The 18,581-nt window shown below is 49.5% G+C and overlaps 3 protein-coding genes across 3 annotated transcripts in view; all 3 read right to left on the reverse strand.

Moving 5' to 3' along the window:
- dnah7 (dynein, axonemal, heavy chain 7) overlaps positions 1-12,641 on the reverse strand; it is a 28,637-nt gene extending 15,996 nt beyond the window's left edge. The window contains exons 1-34 of the mRNA XM_037280853.1: positions 12,205-12,641; positions 11,677-11,767; positions 11,502-11,613; positions 11,243-11,309; positions 10,897-11,077; positions 10,741-10,813; positions 10,552-10,677; positions 10,368-10,487; positions 10,092-10,275; positions 9,827-10,012; positions 9,490-9,759; positions 9,279-9,406; positions 9,037-9,115; positions 8,729-8,953; positions 8,507-8,653; positions 7,836-8,015; positions 7,620-7,760; positions 7,098-7,468; positions 6,852-7,038; positions 5,414-5,607; positions 5,145-5,343; positions 4,930-5,070; positions 4,334-4,546; positions 4,150-4,259; positions 3,911-4,079; positions 3,684-3,786; positions 3,404-3,531; positions 3,100-3,312; positions 2,824-2,922; positions 2,508-2,756; positions 1,571-1,720; positions 895-1,077; positions 658-834; positions 451-582 (exon numbers count right to left, since the gene is read on the reverse strand). Coding sequence (XP_037136748.1) covers positions 451-582; positions 658-834; positions 895-1,077; positions 1,571-1,720; positions 2,508-2,756; positions 2,824-2,922; positions 3,100-3,312; positions 3,404-3,531; positions 3,684-3,786; positions 3,911-4,079; positions 4,150-4,259; positions 4,334-4,546; positions 4,930-5,070; positions 5,145-5,343; positions 5,414-5,607; positions 6,852-7,038; positions 7,098-7,468; positions 7,620-7,760; positions 7,836-8,015; positions 8,507-8,653; positions 8,729-8,953; positions 9,037-9,115; positions 9,279-9,406; positions 9,490-9,759; positions 9,827-10,012; positions 10,092-10,275; positions 10,368-10,487; positions 10,552-10,677; positions 10,741-10,813; positions 10,897-11,077; positions 11,243-11,309; positions 11,502-11,613; positions 11,677-11,767; positions 12,205-12,207 — 5,331 coding nt within the window. The 5' untranslated portion in view covers positions 12,208-12,641. The remainder of the gene's footprint in view (positions 1-450; positions 583-657; positions 835-894; positions 1,078-1,570; positions 1,721-2,507; positions 2,757-2,823; positions 2,923-3,099; positions 3,313-3,403; positions 3,532-3,683; positions 3,787-3,910; positions 4,080-4,149; positions 4,260-4,333; positions 4,547-4,929; positions 5,071-5,144; positions 5,344-5,413; positions 5,608-6,851; positions 7,039-7,097; positions 7,469-7,619; positions 7,761-7,835; positions 8,016-8,506; positions 8,654-8,728; positions 8,954-9,036; positions 9,116-9,278; positions 9,407-9,489; positions 9,760-9,826; positions 10,013-10,091; positions 10,276-10,367; positions 10,488-10,551; positions 10,678-10,740; positions 10,814-10,896; positions 11,078-11,242; positions 11,310-11,501; positions 11,614-11,676; positions 11,768-12,204) is intronic.
- Positions 12,642-12,733: 92 nt separating this feature from the next.
- Positions 12,734-15,980, reverse strand: LOC119139847 (sterol 26-hydroxylase, mitochondrial). The gene is made up of 9 exons (XM_037280868.1): positions 15,776-15,980; positions 15,460-15,641; positions 14,992-15,191; positions 14,600-14,797; positions 14,348-14,511; positions 13,993-14,159; positions 13,724-13,805; positions 13,410-13,610; positions 12,734-13,273 (listed from the first exon to the last, which is right to left on the reverse strand). The coding sequence occupies exons 1-9, from the start codon at positions 15,971-15,973 to the stop codon at positions 13,145-13,147; spliced, it is 1,521 nt and encodes a 506-aa protein (XP_037136763.1). The 5' UTR covers positions 15,974-15,980; the 3' UTR covers positions 12,734-13,144.
- Positions 15,981-16,278: 298 nt separating this feature from the next.
- On the reverse strand, positions 16,279-18,529 carry LOC119139848 (mitochondrial chaperone BCS1). Its single transcript, XM_037280869.1, has 7 exons — positions 18,210-18,529; positions 17,785-17,924; positions 17,521-17,715; positions 17,352-17,415; positions 17,109-17,281; positions 16,849-16,966; positions 16,279-16,773 (listed from the first exon to the last, which is right to left on the reverse strand). The coding sequence occupies exons 1-7, from the start codon at positions 18,527-18,529 to the stop codon at positions 16,521-16,523; spliced, it is 1,263 nt and encodes a 420-aa protein (XP_037136764.1). The 3' UTR covers positions 16,279-16,520.
- Positions 18,530-18,581: the final 52 nt, after the last annotated feature.

Raw genomic sequence — 18,581 nt, forward strand, 5'->3', positions numbered from 1 at the left:
GGAAAAGAACAGCAGGAATTCTGCGGGAATTGCAAATGACTTTGGAGACCCGTGTTGGTTCCTGCTGTTCATAGGTTGATTAATTGAACGCTTCTAATGACAATGACCGAGTGCGGGAGAGAATCTTTTTACACTGACATGCTTGCTCCATGGGGGGCGGGGAGGGGGCATCAGCAGAGGTTGACAAAAAAAAAAAAAAAATCTCTAATTGTGCATCCCACAGGGAGTGGAAGAAAGGGCTCATTTCCAAAATAGTCACTCAAAGTGCGCCTGTGCTGACAATGAATACAATGCGTTAAACGGAAAAACGCTTTCTTTCAACAAATGAATCTCTTTTTAGGAGACCTTGCTCAAAAAAAAAAACTCACCAGTTTCTGAAAATGGTATTTCAGGGGTCCTGACCGCACAGACATTTCGGCAAAGGTTTGATTTTTAAAAACTTGTACAAACCTCTAACCAAGAGCAGACGTCTTGGTCATTGATACGCTTCATCACGTTGGCGTCGTGAAACTCGTCCATCATGCAGTCCATCAGATTCATCAGAGACTTGACCAGGTTGCTGTCGGAGGTGGGCGACAGCTCCTGCAAGAATGCAAAGCAAAGCGCTTGGCCTTTGATTTCACCGTCCACGGAGAGGCGGGTCCCGATTTACGGCACCGTTGTGGCTTTGCGGATGAGCTCCAAGCAGGCGGGCAGCACGCGCTCGAAAAGGCCTCCGATGAGTTCTTTGTGGGCCGCCGTCACGGTGGCGGGCAGCACGTTGAACCAGGACAACATGAGAGGCTGCCAGCCCAGCATGTGCGGCTCCATGTAGATCATTCCGCAGCGGGACACCTACAAAAACAATTTGAGGGGCAAATATAGAAAACTGCCCGCGCGCTATTTGGGACTCACAGTCGCCGGAGACGCCACTTCCAGGTCCATGGGTTCGAAGATCAGGCTCATCTGGGGGGACATCTGAATGATCTCGCCGCTCATCAGACACAGCTTCTTGTTGTCGTCCAACACCGTGTTCATGTTCTCGATCCACACGGCATCCACGGGCCCGTCGAAAATGAGCCACTTTCTGTCGGGGGTCTGGAGGAGGCGTTGGCAATCATTACGAGGAGAACGTCACGCAAACACATGGTAGAATGCCAACGTGACTACGTTGACAAGTCCCCTCTGAGTTCCCAGGGACCAAATGTTCCCAAGGTACCCAATGTACGGTACGGCCGGGCCAATCGCCGTCTTTTCCATTCTTTGAAGGTCACAAAAGAAAAGAGAGTGGCAAGTGACGGCGGCAGAAGAAGCTAGGACAGCCGTCCTAGGACCCGAAGCCCCAAAGCAACTTAACACAAGTTAGCGGATAAATTGACGTGATTTGTCATCATCCAAAACCAAACGCAGGACGAGATGAAGTGTTTTGTCAGACGGCCGCCGGCTTCGACCGGGCACGGGGGCAAAACACAATAAGATTCTGCAGCGACATCACAATTGAAAGCATCAGTCGGAGCAGCCGTCCGTCAGAGGCGGCGTGAGCAGACTGCATCGCGTGCGTACAAGGCCAGTGGAAGAGAGAGCGTCTGACCTGGGAGGAAGCAAAGTTTCTGTAGCTGACAGCCAGGATGCCATCGGACCACTCGTGGGAAACTGGATCGAACTGACCGTACAGCTGTCCCATGGTGATGGATTTGGGATTGATAACGGTGATCTGCACTTCGTTTTCATCCATCAGGCCCTGGACTCAAAAACAGATCCAAAGTGGCACTGGAGGTGGGATCCCATGCAAAAAAAAGACAACCTTGTTCAATCCAGTTGAATGGTGCAAATTGATTTCACGTGGGCCACAAATGTGGAAAGTCACATAAGAAATGACGTTTGAATTTCTGACATTTTCTCCGGTTTCTTTTGACGTGATAAGTGGTTGTGCGGCACGGCACGGCACAGCACAGCACAGCACGGCACGGAGGAAGACGGTGACAAATGCGGCTTTGCTCGCCGTTCCATCAGCGGGCCTTGGCGCGTCGGCCGGGCCGGATTGATGACGACGGCAAAAACCACGGCGCTGACAAATTGGATGGACGTATTTACGAGGTGTATTGAGCTCAAAGCAATTTGATTTGATTTTGGGAGAGCGAGCAAGCGTTGAGGCTTTTCCTGATAAAAACGCAATCCAAAACGACTTGTTGGCAAAGTCTTTGTTGACAAATTGGCCCGCTTACGGCAGCCCGATAGATGAATCCGACCCTGAGGACATGAAGGGAAAAGCAACCCAGTGAGCGCTGAAGCAATTTACATCGGATATTGATCAACACTTTGTGACATTTAAAGGAAGGAAGGAAGGAAGGAAGGAAGGAAGGAAGGAAGGAAGGAAGGAAGGAAGGAAGGAAGGAAGGAAGGAAGGAAGGAAGGAAGGAAGGAAGGAAGGAAGGAAGGAAGTCCACGACTGGCCTCGTAGAAATCAGCAGCCAGCCATTTGTTGAAAAGCTCCACATTTTTGGGAACAAATGCGACCGCCCGCCCACCTTGACGCAGACGTCATGAAGAGCCGCCGAGAGGACGCGGTAGGCGCAGGTCTTGCCTCCGAAGGGTTCGCCCACCAGCATGAAGCCGTGCCTGACGATCATCATCTCAAACACTTGCAGGATCTTCTCGATGAAAAATTCGGTCACTTGGAGGTTCATGATCTCGCAGTTTTCCTTGACGGCGTCCAACAAAGTGCTGTAGTCTCGCTTGGGGAGCGTGACGCCGGGGAAAAGGTCCGACGTGATGCCCTGAAAGAAAAAAAATGGAGCACGAAGGTCACGGGACGCAGCAAGCACATTTTTGATTGCTACGCACCCCAAACAGTTGCAAGTCCTGTGCCAGAAACTTGGGCAGATTGACATCAATGATGGATCTTAGAAGCAAAGTGTCTTCGTTGTCGTCCGGAAAAGCAAGCTGCACTCCAACAAAGAAGACATGGAAAGATTTCAAATCCTATCAGTGCCAATGTTTTGCAAGAAGTTCCACTCGTGTTAGCATGAAGCAATCGATCTCAACTCAGGGGCGCTTGATCGTTATAAGAAGCTTCTTTTTCCCACACTCAGTCAAGCGACGGTATTCCAGCACGCCTACCTTGAGGTTTCCCGCGGCGGTCAGCACCGACTTGACGGCCCTCATGCCGTAGTCGTAGTGATGTTGCATGGAAAGCTGCTCCGAGCACAGGCGATAGGTGGCCACGATCTTCACCGAGAGGGGTCGCGCCGTCACGAAGCCGCACGAGTACAGCACGATCTCGGCGATCAAGGCGTAATCCGGCACCATCATGGCCACCGTCCGGAACAGCGCCTGCGGACCACAAAGCCCACGCTCAAGCTTAAAAACTTCAAAGAATTTTTGCTGACGACAAGAACCGTTTGTCGTTAAACACATGGGATACCTTGAGGTTGTCCGGGAGCTCGGATCGTCCGGCGTAACCGGGGTTCATGGTGATGAACACGGCGCAAGACGGGTCAAGGGACAGCTCGGTTCCTTCGAACATCAGCAGCTTAGCGTGGGCGGCGATTCCTTCAACGGCAAACGTTTGGAAGTCAAGATGGAAATGTGGAACGAGTGAAGCGCTGCTGACACTTTGAAGAAAGTATTCACAGCACGTCACCTGGAGGGACTTTGGGAATTAGTTATTTTTTTTTTGGAAGGAACAAAGACAAGGAAGGAACCTCTCTGTATGGTGAGGATCTGCTGAGCCACCACGGAGAGCACTTCCAGGTCGATTCTGTTAAACTCGTCAAAGCAGGCCCAGGCTCCACAAGACAACAGGCCCTGGCGCACAAATGCTGTCACTCATACGCTCTTGTGTGCTTTTTTTTTTTTTGGTCTGGGCTGTTTCGCTCCAGGCTTGAGAGGTGCGGAGATGCAACTCCCAATGTCAGACGCCGGTACTCACTTTGAAGAATTTTCCCAGGGCGATGTAGTCGAGTCCGTCGGAGCAGTTGAAGACCACGCACTGCTTGGCTACGGCCTTGGCCAAGTCTTTGGTGGTTTCTGTTTTTCCTGTACCGGCCGGGCCCTCTGGGGCTCCGCCCAAATGGAGATGGAGGGCACCGAACAAGGTGCTGACAAAGTGAGTTTGTTTATTGCGCAATCGTCTCTTCTGCACACGCACACAAGGCAAAGCGGCGTTACCGGTAGCAGCGGTCAGTCAGCGGGGTAATGACCAGGCGCAAGGTGTTGCCCAGATACTCGTAACCGTACGGCAGACCCGCGTTGATCATCTTGGTCTGCAGATCATTTTCCTGCACAGCACAGCTCAGTACAGTCCGACGGATCGGCCCAATATTTCCAATTGGAAAAGAAAAGCGTTCCGTACCACCCAGTAGTAGCGCAGCTGGCTCTGCCACAAAAAGTCGTGCTCGTCGCTGATCCCCTTTTGCACCAACAAGGCCAGCACGTCGCGGGCGTGCACGTCCAGCACCACCAGAGCGCCCAGGGTGACCCGGTTCTGTTTGGACAGCTTGCCCCGCACCAGCGTCACAATGTCGTCGATCTGATGGTTATTTTGAGACAGGTAGGCGTCCAAAGCCTGACGGCAAATCATGCCGGATGGAAACGTCAGTCAACAAAACATCCTTTCCTTGGCGCCGGCCGCACAAAGCCCAGAACGTGCCGTGCCGCCAGGGCACATGAGCGAGAATTTCAGCAGAGTTCACAAAAGGAGAAATTGTCTTGATCTCCCGCTGCTCGCTCACAAAGCAATCTCCAATTTGGACGCTTGTTTATTGACGACGGCTAATCGGGGGCATAAAAACGGACGTTATCCGATGTCGTGCGTTTGACTGAGCGAAGTCGTTCTTTCATCGCCGCCCATTGCGGCTCCGGCCATTCTTCGTGGCCACCATTGATTGCGTGCAAAGTCGGTCATAAAAGAGGCGACCCGTGATCAACGAAGGACGGCTGCGCTTTCACCTTCTGTCCTGATTTGATGGCGTCGTGGATATCCTTTGTCCAGTACACTTGCGAGACGCACAGAACCGCCTGGCCGGGCCACGAGCGCACCCAGTCGATGCGCAGGGCTTTGGGGTACGCCTCGATGGCTTCCCCGACCACCTGCGACGGAAAGTGGCTTAGCGGCTGAAGCTGATCAACGCGGTGGAAGGCAAAAAAGGTCACCAAAAGGTCACCTTATGCAGGGAAGCGGTCATGTCGTTCTCCAGCTCCAGGAGCCATTTTTCCACCTGGCCGCGGGCGTTGGGGGTGCAAATGATGTCGACCAGCTGGACTTCTTCGCCCTCGCTGCTCTTCATGTGAGTGATGTCGAGGTCTTCGGTGAAGGTCACGCGGGCGATGCCCTCAAAACACTTTTTGAGGAAAGGCTGCACCCTGGGGATGCACGGGAAGACGATTTTGAGGCCGGAGTCGTTTGGGGGCAGAGTCGCAGAGTCGGGTCTACCTGGTGGGGTCTTTGGTCTCGGAGAGAATTTCCAGCAGCTCCTCGTTGGACAGGAAGAAAAAGCGAGGGAAGTAGAGCCGCTTCTTCTCCAGGTAGTTGTTGAGCCCTTTGAGGATCATCTCCAGATGCTCGTTGGACTTCTTTTGCCTGTCCAGCATCTGACTGATTTGGATCACCGCCAACACGTGCTTGTCCTGCCCAGTGGGGAAAAAAACACATTTCAGGCTCCCACAACATGAAACGTGTGTGAAGTGCTGCCTCCATGAGTGAAAATTCAATCTTGTGCCACTTTTCATCCGGCAAACCTGTCACCGACTTCTCGTTCATTAAGACTCGCAGGAGTAGTTGTTTTAATTTGTGTGAAAAGATCTGCCGCCCGAAGAAAGTAATCAAGTGAGCGGAAGAGAAAGCGCTTCCTTCATTTGCTGAGGCGGCCGCGTGACAAATCCAAGAGCAGATGCGCGCATTTGTGGGCGCGCTCCCTCGGTGGCCTCATTTTCTTTGCGATAACGGCGCCCCTTCCAGACAAACAAAATCCATCATTTCCATTTAACGCTCGCGCCTGAAACTGACGCATCTGCTTTCAGGTCGCTTGGAAACTTTGTGAGGCCTCCTTGGCGTTGGACATCTCAAGCCGCCAAAAAGTAGTTTTTTTTATTGCAATGTTTGCCCATTTCCCTGGACTTAATGTCTCGTATCGGCTCGACCTTACAACGGAAACCGCACATTGTAAGATTTTTCCCACACGCCGTTTGCTAGCGCTAAAAGGCACGCGATGCTAACGAGGCACCGCTGCGACAACTTTCAGCGTTTTGTATTTGTCTTTTTGCCAATTGAAAGTAATAATCGCCATTTTTCTCCATGAAGCGGTTTAGCCGTAACAATGCGGCAGGCAATGAGGCTGACTGCCATATTGTTTGCTAAAAGACTGATGGGGCTCTCTCTCAATGACGGCCCAGAATGAATCGCCGGCTTCCAAGTGGGATTGCACGCCGACAAAATTGCGCAATGAAAAAGACAGCGATTGGCCGGCTGTCCTATCGGCTGAGGCCATTTTCTCTCTGGTCCCCATTGAGAGCATCTGCATGTGACATGAAAAGGCCATTATGGTGCATAATGCTTGCATTAGAGCACTGTTCGCACTTTGCTTTCCGCTGACTAAAGGCATAAAAAAAGAAGCCTTTTGCTATTGTCCCCGACGACAAGATTTGACTCAATCTGTGATTGTCAGGCGGCCAGAGTAGATCAAAGCGTCCGACCTGTTGACACCCAATCGGATCTGCTTTAGCCCAATCCATTGTCGCCGTCCTCCGTGATTATTCACAGCCCTGCTTGCGATGTGTTGGAAGCATTCAAAGAATTTCCATTTTGATTGCAGAGGCATACTGACAATTATGGAATGGGGGGGGGGGGGGGGGGGGATGAATTTAGTATTTACCGCGGCGACTTGCTTCATGGTGTCCTTCCAGGTTTTGTCCACGTTGGTGAAGCGCCGTCCCTCTTCGGGCATCTGAGCCATGATGTCGGGCGAGCTGAAGATGGGCTCCAGGTAAAGCCACGTGGACTGAACCTTCAGCCACTCGTCCAGGATCTCCTGGAGAAGCAGCAAGGTGCCCTCCCAATCGCTGCAAGTGCAACACAAGCTTCACGCTCCCGCTTTGCCATCACGCACGTTCGGCCTTACCGCATCTCCACCTCGAAAGGCTTGATGAAGGGCGAGCCCTTCATGGTCTGCGTCTTGACAATGTGGTCGTCCAGCAGCATCTGCACCTCGTCCACCGACGAGAGGATGCTGGTTCCCGTCTCGCGATAGGGCAGAAGCTTGAAGGTGATGTCGGCCCACTCGCCGGTCATCTTCTCCAGGGCCTTCTCCAGGGAGTACTCCTTGCTGGCCGACTCGCTGACGCCTTCGAACTCGGGCAGGAATTCCTCCATGTTCAGGGACAGGAAGTGGGACATGTTGGCGGACTCTTCGTCGGTGGTGCTGAGGGGTTTGCCCGAGATTTCGCTCAGCGATTCCCAGTGGCGCGCACGTAGGCCGGGATTACAGAGGACCTTGACAGAGAGAAGCCAAAAGGTCAAAATGGCATGTAGTAGCATTTCATTTTAGAATTAAAAATTAAAATGAAAAAGATTTTTAAAAAAAAACTCAAACTGAACTAAAGACCAAGTCTTCGGCGAGTTCCGGTTGTGTTTGACGGCCCACCTGCAACATGGGCACGTCCTTTCTGAAGGCCTCCACCTTCTCCTTCATGATGGTGGCCAGGCTCAGAGCGCTGGGCACGTCCGTAAAGGATTTCTCCAGCTTATACAAAGAACGCCAATAGTTGCTGACATCTCCTTCAATCTGAAACGACGGCACGAGAGAATTTCACAAAGGGCCGGCATCTGCAGAGAAGGTCGCTGCCGCCGATGGCGCCACCTTGTCCGGGTTGACGCCAGACAGCGGCCCGAAGAGCCACTGGTTGTAATTGGTCTGGAAGTCGTTGGCCGTTTCGTAGAGGCGCAGGAAGGGCGTCAGCTTGTCCTGAGTCTTTTTGCGCAGCGGGTACTGCGAGGCGGGCCATTCGTACGCGTCCTCTTCCAGGTTGAATTCGTTGATCTGTTGACGAGATTCATACCGTGGAGAGAGACCATGACAGAACACCAGCAAAATAAACAATACAATACAATGACATTTTTAATCGGCTATGCATGCCAGCGATGTCGAGTGACAAGCGCAACATTTTACATACAATATTTAATTCATACCGCGTGGAGCTTTTGGGGAACTCACTTTTACAATGACAGCCCTACGGAGCAAGTCAATTTGTGAATAAAGTGAGACCATTTTTTTCATTTGGTGGTGTGGAATGAGATTTTTCCAATGCCTTGATGCAATGAAGGTTTGGTAACAGTGCAGGAATGTGCGAGGAACAGGCCGGTGAGCTCATTCTCCAGCCAATACTGCTCTCTACTGGTAACGTGCAGTGCGTGGCACAATCATGCCTTTAGTGTGAAATGGCTTCACTCCTCTCTGCTGATTCATTGAATTAGCACAACATGGTGGTTCCCTTTAATTGACGTGAAAAAAGTCCCCCCGCCCCCAATTACCCGGTCTAAGGCAGCATCCAGTTTGGAGTTGAGAGCCTGGGCCTTTTTCAGGTACTTGCTGAGATCCTCCAGGTCGCCACAGGACGTAAACTCCTCCACTTGGACGCTGTACGTGCCCAGTTCCTCCTCGAAAAGCTCGCGTAACAACTGCAATCATCAAACGGCTGGCAAAAACATTTTGTCTGACAACACTGAGAGTTGAAAAGCAAAGCGAGGGCAAACCTTGAGGCTGTTCTGATATTGCGCGGTCTTTTCCGACACGATCTGGTCGTGCTCCTCGAAGATGGTGGGAAGACGTCGGAGCCACCGGATGGTCTTTCGGTTCAGCTCCATGTCGGACGTGCTCAGCGACACAAAGTCGATCAGGGAGCAGAGCTGCGTGTTGGAGTCGGCCAACCTTTGCTCCAGCTGCGGCAGGGCCGTGCTCTTCACTTTATTCACAAAGGCCTGGAGAGTTTGTTTCGTTTAAGGCCACCTTGCAGCTGCGTAAGGAGGATAAGATAGATCTGGGAGATTGTGAGAAGGTATACCTTCAACTCCATCATCGAATGCGTGTCAGGCGGCGTGCTCAGCGCCTTCTCTGCGATCTTTTCAAATTCATTGCAAAGCCTACGGAATCAAGAAAACGGCATTTTCTACTTGAGCGCATTTGCTATGAAACAATTGATCCAGGCATCCATTTTTGATAGGAATGATCGACATCCGATAGCAGGACACGCAGTCGACAAAGAAAAACCAAAGGCAATTTGCAGGATAGATTTTTGCAACTGACGCCGTGTTGATGTCTTGATGGCCCTGGAGCATCCGCAAGACCACTTGTTGCCGGAGGTCTTTGGCACGCTTCACCAGAGCATGGATGAGCTTGTGGGACTGGACCTCAAACATGCCCAGGCTGACCACCTGAAAGGACACAAAAAGATCATCGCTGGTGGCAAGCAATCGGATTCAATCGGGAGGGCTTTTTACGTCTCGCGCTGGCGTACCTTGCGCGAGGTGTACTGGATCTGGTCGATGAGCTCCTGGTAGTTGATGACTTCCGTCATGAGCTCCTCGAAGGTCGGGTCCGACCCCAGGAAACGCTCCATGGCCTCCTCGGCCTCCTTGTTCACCAAGGTGGAGTATTGGTCGTACTCGTGGATGTACGCCACGGGCTTCACGTACTCGGCGAGGATCACCTTGCGAACTTCCTCTACCTGCGCCTCCACAATTTCTGGCAGGATCACAGGTCTGAGGGTGTCCCCGGAGCCACTCGACTGGGAGAAGAATAAAATGCGGTTTGACTTTCAAGAGAAGAAACAAATGGTGATGAGCGTTGCTTACCGGTACCCAATCTGCGTAGAGTTTGGTTTCCACGCGTGGCAACAAGGTGACGGACCTGAGCATGAACTCAAAGACATTCAGTAGAATGTCTTCAAAGGATTTGAGGTCCGGCTCCAAAGTGATCTCGCGATCCTCCAGAATCAGAAGCAGCATAAAGCCCGGGTACCCAAAGCTCTGCTCTGACTCCTGAGAGAAGAGAAGAGAAGAGTCGTTCAAGGACTGCGGCCAGAGTGCCTCGACGAGCCGACTTTTTTGGAGTCCGTACGGGAATGGGGCAAATGAGCTTGGTGTAGTCGCTCATGGAGTCCAAGACCAGGTTCTGCAGCTGGATGCCCATGAGCGTGGCGGCGCAGTTAAAGAAAGACTGCAGCTTGTCCACGTGGCTTTGAGGGGGCACCAGTTTACGCCGACCCCCGTGGTAGAAAATGTTGTGCACTTCGGGAAGCCACCTGCAAATTCAAATGGAAAGAAATGGCCAAGGGGAAAGGCAATCATCAGCCGTCCGGCCGGCATTGGCACGCCATTTTGCCATCTCGCTCACTTGTTGAGAAGGGTCATTCGAACGTTCCCAATCTGACCGTTGGCGCTTTGCTGAAACGCCGACAACTCCATGGACTCGGCTCTGGCGCGGAGTTCGGCCGTGTCGATCAAACGCAATTCTCTGCGGGAAGACTGGGTTTTGCCGTGTCGTTTGCTCGGAGCGCGGGTTTTGAGAGGAAGCAAACCTGTAAGCGGTGTTCCACAGGTTGAGCACCTGCTGCATGGTGGGGTTGAAAGAATGCAGCCAGTTGTTCATCCTGTTGCGCGCCAACACGTAGGAGTCCTTCCACGCTTTGGGCACCCACACCAACCTGCCGTCAACAAAGGATGCCTTCAATCAAAGCTCAAAAGGGAAGATACTAAGATGAACGTACTCGAGTCTGTGAAGAGGAAGCTCTTTGTCGGGGTCCTCTTCCGCTTCCGCCGGATCGCTGAAAGTGTATTTCACTGCGAGAAAGAAATACGAAGGCAGAAAAGGAATTCAAACGGAATGTTACAATCATGAGTTCAGAATTGAAGTCAATAATTACGGATTGCCGTCTTGATGCTGAGCAAGTAGTCCTCCCGGACTTCGTCAAGCAGCACGTTTAGCGTTTCGTTCTGGTTCTTCAGGTGACCGGGGACCTTGCCCGTGATGTTCTTCACCCATGAGTCTTGCAGAGGCGTCAGATTGTGCAGGTTGATGCCGTTTCGAATGTAGTGGTAATATTTCTGCAACGCAACGTAATTGCTAGGACAAGAACGCTCTTTATAACGTGGCTGAAATGACTCTTGTGGGATGTTGCCTTTACGATTTGTTCATTATTCTGTCAATCATCTCATCGATTATTCAAGTCGTGGCATCGAAATTAACATCTTGATATTTTAGTGGATCACCTTATCGATCAAATCATTACTCAAAAAGTCATCATCCTCTTCCGGCTGTTGCAGGTGGTGCTGCTGGCTGAAAAACAAAAAGTAGCAACAAGTAACATTTCCTTGATGCAAAAATAGTATGACCAAAAAAAAAAGCTAAATAAAAAAAACGGAGGCCAAAACTAAAATGTAGTAATAGGTTCACTGGACTAACTAGCTTTTGAGAGAAATTATAACGCAATAAATCATTTACGAAGAAGTAAAAAATGGAACAATTTACCAAATGTACTTCACCAGACTCCTTCGTAGGCTCCGGCGTTTTTTAATCGGGAGCATGCGGGAGGACTTTGACGAGAGATTTGGCATAGCATCTGCCTCTCCGTCGACACACACTACCAAAAGAAAAACAAAACAGTAACAATCACGTCCAACCCCAATCTTAGAAACAAACTCACTTTCTCTATTTGTTCCCCGAGAATTCTCCTTGAGGTTCAGCCGTGGTGAAAATGAAGGTCTCGATTCCATCCATATCTCCTTTTGGTGGGCCTTTGCGAAGTGAAAGTCACGTAAGAAGGCCAATTTTCACTCACTAACGTGATTAAAGTCCATGTAAAGTGAATGAAGAGTTTTGTCTTCACCCAAAAGATTCATTGTAGTATTACTTACAGTAAGCAATTTGTCTTTAGCCATCTATCAATGACAGGTAGAAATTTTAAATGCTATTTAAACCATCTAGTTACCAGACATCATTAGTTCAGTTTAAATACATTTTTGTGCCATTTTTGTTTGATGATGTGACGAGTGATTTTTCTAATGTCGTTTTTTATTTTATTTATAGGAAAACATTGTACAGTAAGTAGTCATACATGAAACCAATGTGTTTGTCTTCCAGGGAAGATATCCTATTTTCCTAGACGCCGATTAAAACGACGCAAACCAGTTGCTATGGTAGTCAGAAAAATCAAAACGGGGTCAATGCTTACCATTCTGAAGATAACACGCCCACCGAACACATTCAGGTTGAATAAAAAAAGTCTTTTAAAAGACACATTTTAGCCCCGAACAAACGTTTTACGAGGTGTACACGACGAGACGAATCTATTTGTTTGAAGTGGAAGATGCATTTATTTATCTCCCGGGAAAACAAACTAGTTACTATGGTGCTATCCGAGGAACACTTGAATGCACCACAAATCGCAACAAACCCAATCTGTGACGTCACACCACACACGCACGCGCGAAAGTCAACAAACGACTCAAATCTGGACACATTTGAAATGTCAAACTATGTAAAAGACACATAAAATACGTGGTGACGTCCGTAAGAGACATCATGTCAAAAAGACATGCTTCAAAAGCAGCAAGAAGGGGGGCATTGAGTATGCGTTGCGTTCAAGTGAAACACGGCGATGTGATGTTTTATGACGTGACGTTGGCCGTATCTCGTGGCCATATTCAAAATCGCCAATTTTCAAATAAATGAACCCAGACGAGATATAACGGAAAGACAAGTTAGTTTGACTTGTGACTTATATTGTACACATTACACATACATGTACGAATATGCTTTTGTAAGTAGTAATGAGGGAGTCGTAGAGGATGAGTGACCAAGACTGGATCCAGTTTGGCATCAAGCTGGCTCATGAGCCTCATGAGATGGTGGTTGCTTTGCTTTGCTTTGCTTTGCTTTGCATTGAGTGCAGTCATTTATTTGGACTGCAATTGTGTACATGCCAGACGAATGAAAATGATGCTTGATGATCATCGCTGTTCAGTGCTTTGCGACTATCCGGTGGCAGCGTTTCCATTCTTGCCTTGTGTTAGCCATCCTCAGCTGTTGGCTGGCGGTTTTCCGATCTTCTTCGTGGCGGCAGCGCTCGACCTGACCTTCCCCTGCAACGAGTGTCTTTTACGAGCCGATTTCTAGGCTGGCTTTTCGCATCTGTCCACAAAATAGAGACTGATGGGTCGGTCTGGAATGAGAACGGTGCGGTTGATACATTTCACGTCGCCCATCCCGGGGTCTGGTTTCATTTCAAACGTCCTGATGATCTGAAAGACAAACAAAGCACGGAATGAAGTTGCACTCATCAATATCATTAGACGATGAAAACTAATAACTATGAAGTCATTGAGAACCATCATAAGCGTAGGCAAACTTGCATCCCTGCGGTGAAAATGTACTTACTTGAAATACAAGCAGATGCATCTCCAGCTCTGCAATCCTGCGACCGACGCAGCCTCTCACGCCAAAGCCAAACGGGATGGAGCTGAAGGCGTTGGGCCTTTCTCGGCCGTCGCGGAGCCATCTGTCTGGCTTGAAGGTGAACGGCTCCGGAAAGTTTTCCTCGTCGTGACTGATGGCGTAGTGGCAAAACGTGAAAACTGTCTGGAGGAGGAATAAACAAACATACTTTGGAAAAGGATGTCTGCGGGGGAAGGCTCTCTGGATCCAAAAGGTTTGAGAACCCCTGAGTCAGAGTTGGTGTGAGTAAGACCTACATTTGGGGGAAAGTGATAGCCATCAAGATCCAGACTTTTTTCCGTCATGACTCTTGCATTCAAAGGAACAACTGGGTACATCCTGTCGTGGAAATAAACAATTAAAACTGCAAGCACTGACCAAATGTTGTTTTTATTATTTCAATATTTATTTGTTGAATTAAACTCAAGGAAATATCTTTGTTGCTGACGCGCTTCTGGGCTACGCTTGGGAATACGACGAGCTGTGAAAAAGTAGCAGAAAAAAACCCAGATCCAAGGACCTGTACCTCAGAGCTTCCTTGATGACGGCTCTTAAATACGGCAAGCGGGCAAAGTCCTCTGCAGACGGGGTTCCATCTGCTGTTTTCAACTCAGATACTTCTTTATGAAGCTTTTCTTGGATTTGGGGGTATCGGGACAGCAGGTGCAAAGTCCATGTCAGAGTGTTGGAAGTCTGGACAGCGTAAAATGAAGACGAAAGTAGGAATAACATAAGAACACCCTTGACCATCTCTTATTTTTTGTAGAGGATTAGAATGAAGGTATATTAGTTAATACATTCTTTTCGATAATTATTTACAAAAGATTTTGCACATTTTGACATGGCCTAATTGTGCAACTTGCTTTTGTCACCCAAATTACCGTGTCCACTCCGGCTAAGAGAAGCTCGGCTATGCTCCCGTAAACGTCTTTGATGTCCATTTCGGTGTTTGACAGCAAGTACGTCAGGTACTCTCCCTCCACATCCTGGTTGCGGTCAACGCGCTGCCGAATGTCGTCCAGCTTCTTGTCGATCAATGGTTTTGCTCAAATATAAAGGCAGAGAAGATTCAGGGCAAATCCTCCAAATGTTCATCAAACGAGTTGAAGGCCATGTCTCAGAAGTCAGCTTACCAAAGCTGAAGATGCCCTCCCATCCGTCGATGAAGCGTCCCCAGTAGGGAAGCAGATTCCGGCTCCACTTGGGCAGAATCACCACAGCCAGGCTGTTGGAAAACATTTTGGCGATGGCGTCGATAAACTGCTGTGTCTCTGCAGGAATGTCCTTTTCCAGAGCGCCCAATCTGGTTTCAAACAATATTGTGCCGATACCTAGGTGGAATAGTAAGTCACGCTTGTCTCAGAGTTTATTGAACCACCCGCATTATTTCAGTTGCCGCTCAAAAATGGGTTTCTTTTTAAATGACTTTTACATCGCCCAATTCTAGCGTTTGAACAAGGGTGTGTGAACTTTTTATACCTCCTGTATTTGTCTTTTTTCTGCGTAACGCAAATTGGGTACTTACCTTCGAGTGAAAACCGATGGAACTCATTGGCCAAATTCATCACCATATCGCCCGTGGGGCTGCAGCGGCGCACATCGCGCAGCCTGACCATGAAGTCGTCAACCACGGCATTGAGAATCCTGCAATATCGAGCCGAATCTTTGGGGTGCATCATTCGCTTGTTCAAGGCCACCCTCAGCTTGTACCAGCTCTCGCCCTCTCTTGGGACACAAACAAAATGACATTTGGTCACATAAATGTGGCTCCCTTCAAGCTTGGAACATCACTGGCAGATATAAACATTGGTCAATTATTGTCCAGTTCTTATCTGTTGCTCGGTCTTCTCTGTTTGCGATTGCATTTGCCACCAGTCGTGCGCCCGGATTGACCGTACGTGTTCGCATGACAAGACTTTGCCTCTTTTACAAGATGTGGCTGGGACACGAGAGGGAAAAGAAATCGCAAAGGCGCTTTGTCGTGTGCGCTTACACTGTAAAAGGTCCATAGCCCAATCCTTTCATGTCACGATAATCCTTCCAAAACGACATGTCTCCCCTGCAAGGGAACTTGTCATCTCTTCTCAAGACTTGCTCCAGCAGCGCCACACTGTTCAGGGACACGGTCTTCAAGCCGTCTCGGTATATGGGCCCGTAGAGCTGCTTTTCGTACAGCTGACGAGTGAAAGAAAGTCGTCGGGATCACCGAATGTGTCCATCATCAGTCACACCAAAGTCTCAAGGACCCGTGCAGGATAAAGCAAAGGAGTGATTTCAACCTCACATTGAACACGGTGGGCGTAGTGTACCTGAAGCTCATGCCCCCGGCTGTAGAAGCCCTGGAAGACCATCCGGTAGAGCAGCTCCAAGACGCCGACTTGGGGGAGGTCCTTCACCGTCCGAGGCTTCTCCAGTGCGCCCAACTCGGAGGACGTACTCCTCGAGGCTCTTTGGTAGATCCAGGCCGCGGCAACCGGACCTCTGTGCAAGAGGCGCATGGTGGCCATGACGGGTAGAAAATAGCTTTATGCTCGTATTACAGTCCAGCCAAGAGCTCAAAGGGGAGGGGCTATTCCACATTAAGTTTAACCCTCTAGGCTCGCTCAGGAGAAATATATTACCACAAACTAACCTTACAACTTATTCTGAAGTTGAAATAAATGATTAGGTTTCATAATGTTGTGAAGCTTTTCTGTACTTGCACTCACAACACAACCCAGGCTAAACTTAGCTCCTCCCTAAAGGTACAGCCTCGTCCCAGTCGAGAGGATTATTTCAACATTCTTCCTTGATGCCCATTTTTATTTAGACGGTGCTTTGGGCCTTTCACAAATGCCATGGTGCCTAAATATACCCTTTTAACATCGCTTAAAACTCCAACGAATTATCTCAAATCAGCTTGAAAATGAATGCAAATGCCATTCGTCCATTCCCGTCTTCATAGAAATAAATATATGGAAATATTGTTGGAATATCAATTTTAATGGGGAAAAAAATAGCACTCCATAATGTTGTAGAGTCATAAGAAAAAGAAAAAAAAATATCCCACTCCTGTTATTCCTTTAGTTGGACGATGTTTTGTATCGATCCCGCAGGGTCCATTTTGTGCAGCAGAAAGTGTCCTTGCACCTGAGCCGCACTGATCTCAGTGCGGGCCGCCAGCGCGCACGTGGCAAAACGTTCACCCTCCGAGACGGCCTGATCCGGATAGAAGCGTCCAAACATCTGGCTGAGCTGCCAGTGGCTACAATGGCCGATATACTGCTTGAGATCCACGCGGCCGGGCCGGATCAGCGCTGAATCTAACCTGTGGGCACACCAAAAGATTGATGCTGTGTGGAAATAATCACAATGATACGTGAAGTGTCTTTTCAAAGAGTACCTGTCAATGTGGTTGGTGGTCATGAAGACAATTCTGGCCTCGGATGAAGCCACACCGTCCAGAGAGTTCAGCAGGCCACTAAAAGTCAGCCGTCCCATTCCCTGGTAGGCCAAAGGATCTGTCAGGAGGGGAAAATGCTCATTTCAAATCAGAGAACAGCCTCTGTGTTTGTTTGAGAAACAGCTCAGCTCTCATGGCACACTGAGTCAAAACATGAAAAGCAAAGATCACGGAGAGTTGCTGAGCCAAGGGGGACTTACTCTCCGTCGGAAGCAGCTCTCGGCTTACGAAGGCGGCGTCCACGTCCTCCAACAGGATGATACTCTGTTGCGGTGCCACGCTCAACAGGTGGTTGAGACGATCGTCGGAGAGCGAGCGATCGCTCAGACTCATCAAACAGATGCTGTAGCCCAGCTCGCCGGCCAGAGCCGTGCTAAAATACAAACGCTTGCGTTACAAAAAAGACCACGTCAGCTGCAAAGACAAAGCCGTAGGAAACGAACATAAAGCTGCTTTTCCCGCATCCTGGGGGTCCGTACAACAGATATCCTCTCCTGTATGGGATGCCTTTGGGGAAAAGGAATACGTACAAAGTCAATAAGTGGTGATCAGTGTTATTGTTGGGGGGGAGGTCATTTTTTCTAATTTCTTACTGAATGATTGATCACTTACCCCTATCTGTGTACCACTTGGGGTTCCCAATAAACTCCTTCACATCAGCCACAATCCTTTCAGCCACGCCTGCCTCCAGGACCACAGAGCTGAGGGGTCTGCGTCGCCGCGGAAACCCAAAGGGGCGCCACTCGGCGCCCATGGCCGTGTACATCACCGTGCGTCCTTCTTCCTGCTTCAAGGCCAACTCCCTGGCTGAGAAGGTGGTCGGAGCCTCGGTCAACATCCAGCGGTCATGATGCGAGACTACGGCTCTGCGTTTACCTTCTTGTAAAATATTGAAGAAGACTTTGCGGTCCCGGCCCAACGCCGTGAATGTGACGGACTCCCATGGGGTGCCCGTGTGCATGTCGATCATCTGTTTCTCTCTGGTCCTCTCTACCCTGATCCACTTGTGGCCATACCTGCACAACAGAAAACAAACTTACAATAACAAAGTCTGTGTAATGTTATCAGAATCTAGTCATATTGTGATGGAAAAGTCCTTGTCTAGTGTGAATTAAACTGTCATAACATTCCTGGTCACCAACAGAAGGGAGTCTTATTTATCAAGTGAATTTAAAATGACAACTTGTTCTTTTAATATTGCGCCTTTTTATACAGCAACATGCGACTTTAATCTCTTACGTCCCATTTACAAGCTCAAGTGAATACTTTTTGGAGTCCAAGAACATGCATTTGATGCTGACCAGATGATGTGGTTCCCCGGGCTGGGATGGAAGTCGAACTGGGTTTTAACGCGTCCGCTCTCGTGCGCCATGTAGGACGTCTCCACGCTCAAGTGCTGGGTTCGAGTGGCATGCTTGGTGATCCAGCTCAGGAGCCAGTGGTAGCTCTTGTCCTTGCTGGGCACCTCCAGGGTGATCATGTAGTTCCTGCGGAAAAACACCATCCCCACCTGGGCTCCTTTCCTGGCCAAGGCCAATGCGGTTCCGACCCCTACCAGTCCGAATCCAGCCCCGAAGTAGGGGTTGTCCTTCAGACTGTCCAGAATATCTGACAGTGGCATGTTGTATTTGTGTGCACAATCAAGCCCCGACCACCATCGTAGAGAGCAGCGT

The sequence above is a fragment of the Syngnathus acus genome, chromosome 21 (assembly GCF_901709675.1).
Source record: "Syngnathus acus chromosome 21, fSynAcu1.2, whole genome shotgun sequence".
Classification (NCBI taxonomy): domain Eukaryota; kingdom Metazoa; phylum Chordata; class Actinopteri; order Syngnathiformes; family Syngnathidae; genus Syngnathus; species Syngnathus acus.

What these genes read in the sequence shown, in the direction of transcription:
- LOC119139847 (XM_037280868.1), bottom strand. Translation starts at nt 15,973, where the DNA reads ATGGCCACCATGCGCCTCTTGCACAGAGGTCCGGTTGCCGCGGCCTGG. An exon ending in GTCATCAAGGAAGCTCTGAG is followed by an intron (nt 13,806 to 13,992) that starts GTACAGGTCCTT and finishes TTTCCACGACAG; the next exon opens with GATGTACCCAGTTGTTCCTT. An exon ending in TGCATCTGCTTGTATTTCAA is followed by an intron (nt 13,274 to 13,409) that starts GTAAGTACATTT and finishes TTTGTCTTTCAG; the next exon opens with ATCATCAGGACGTTTGAAAT.
- LOC119139848 (XM_037280869.1), bottom strand. Translation starts at nt 18,529, where the DNA reads ATGCCACTGTCAGATATTCTGGACAGTCTGAAGGACAACCCCTACTTC. An exon ending in CTTCAATATTTTACAAGAAG is followed by an intron (nt 17,716 to 17,784) that starts GTAAACGCAGAG and finishes CCACCTTCTCAG; the next exon opens with CCAGGGAGTTGGCCTTGAAG. An exon ending in ACCACCAACCACATTGACAG is followed by an intron (nt 16,774 to 16,848) that starts GTACTCTTTGAA and finishes GTGTGCCCACAG; the next exon opens with GTTAGATTCAGCGCTGATCC.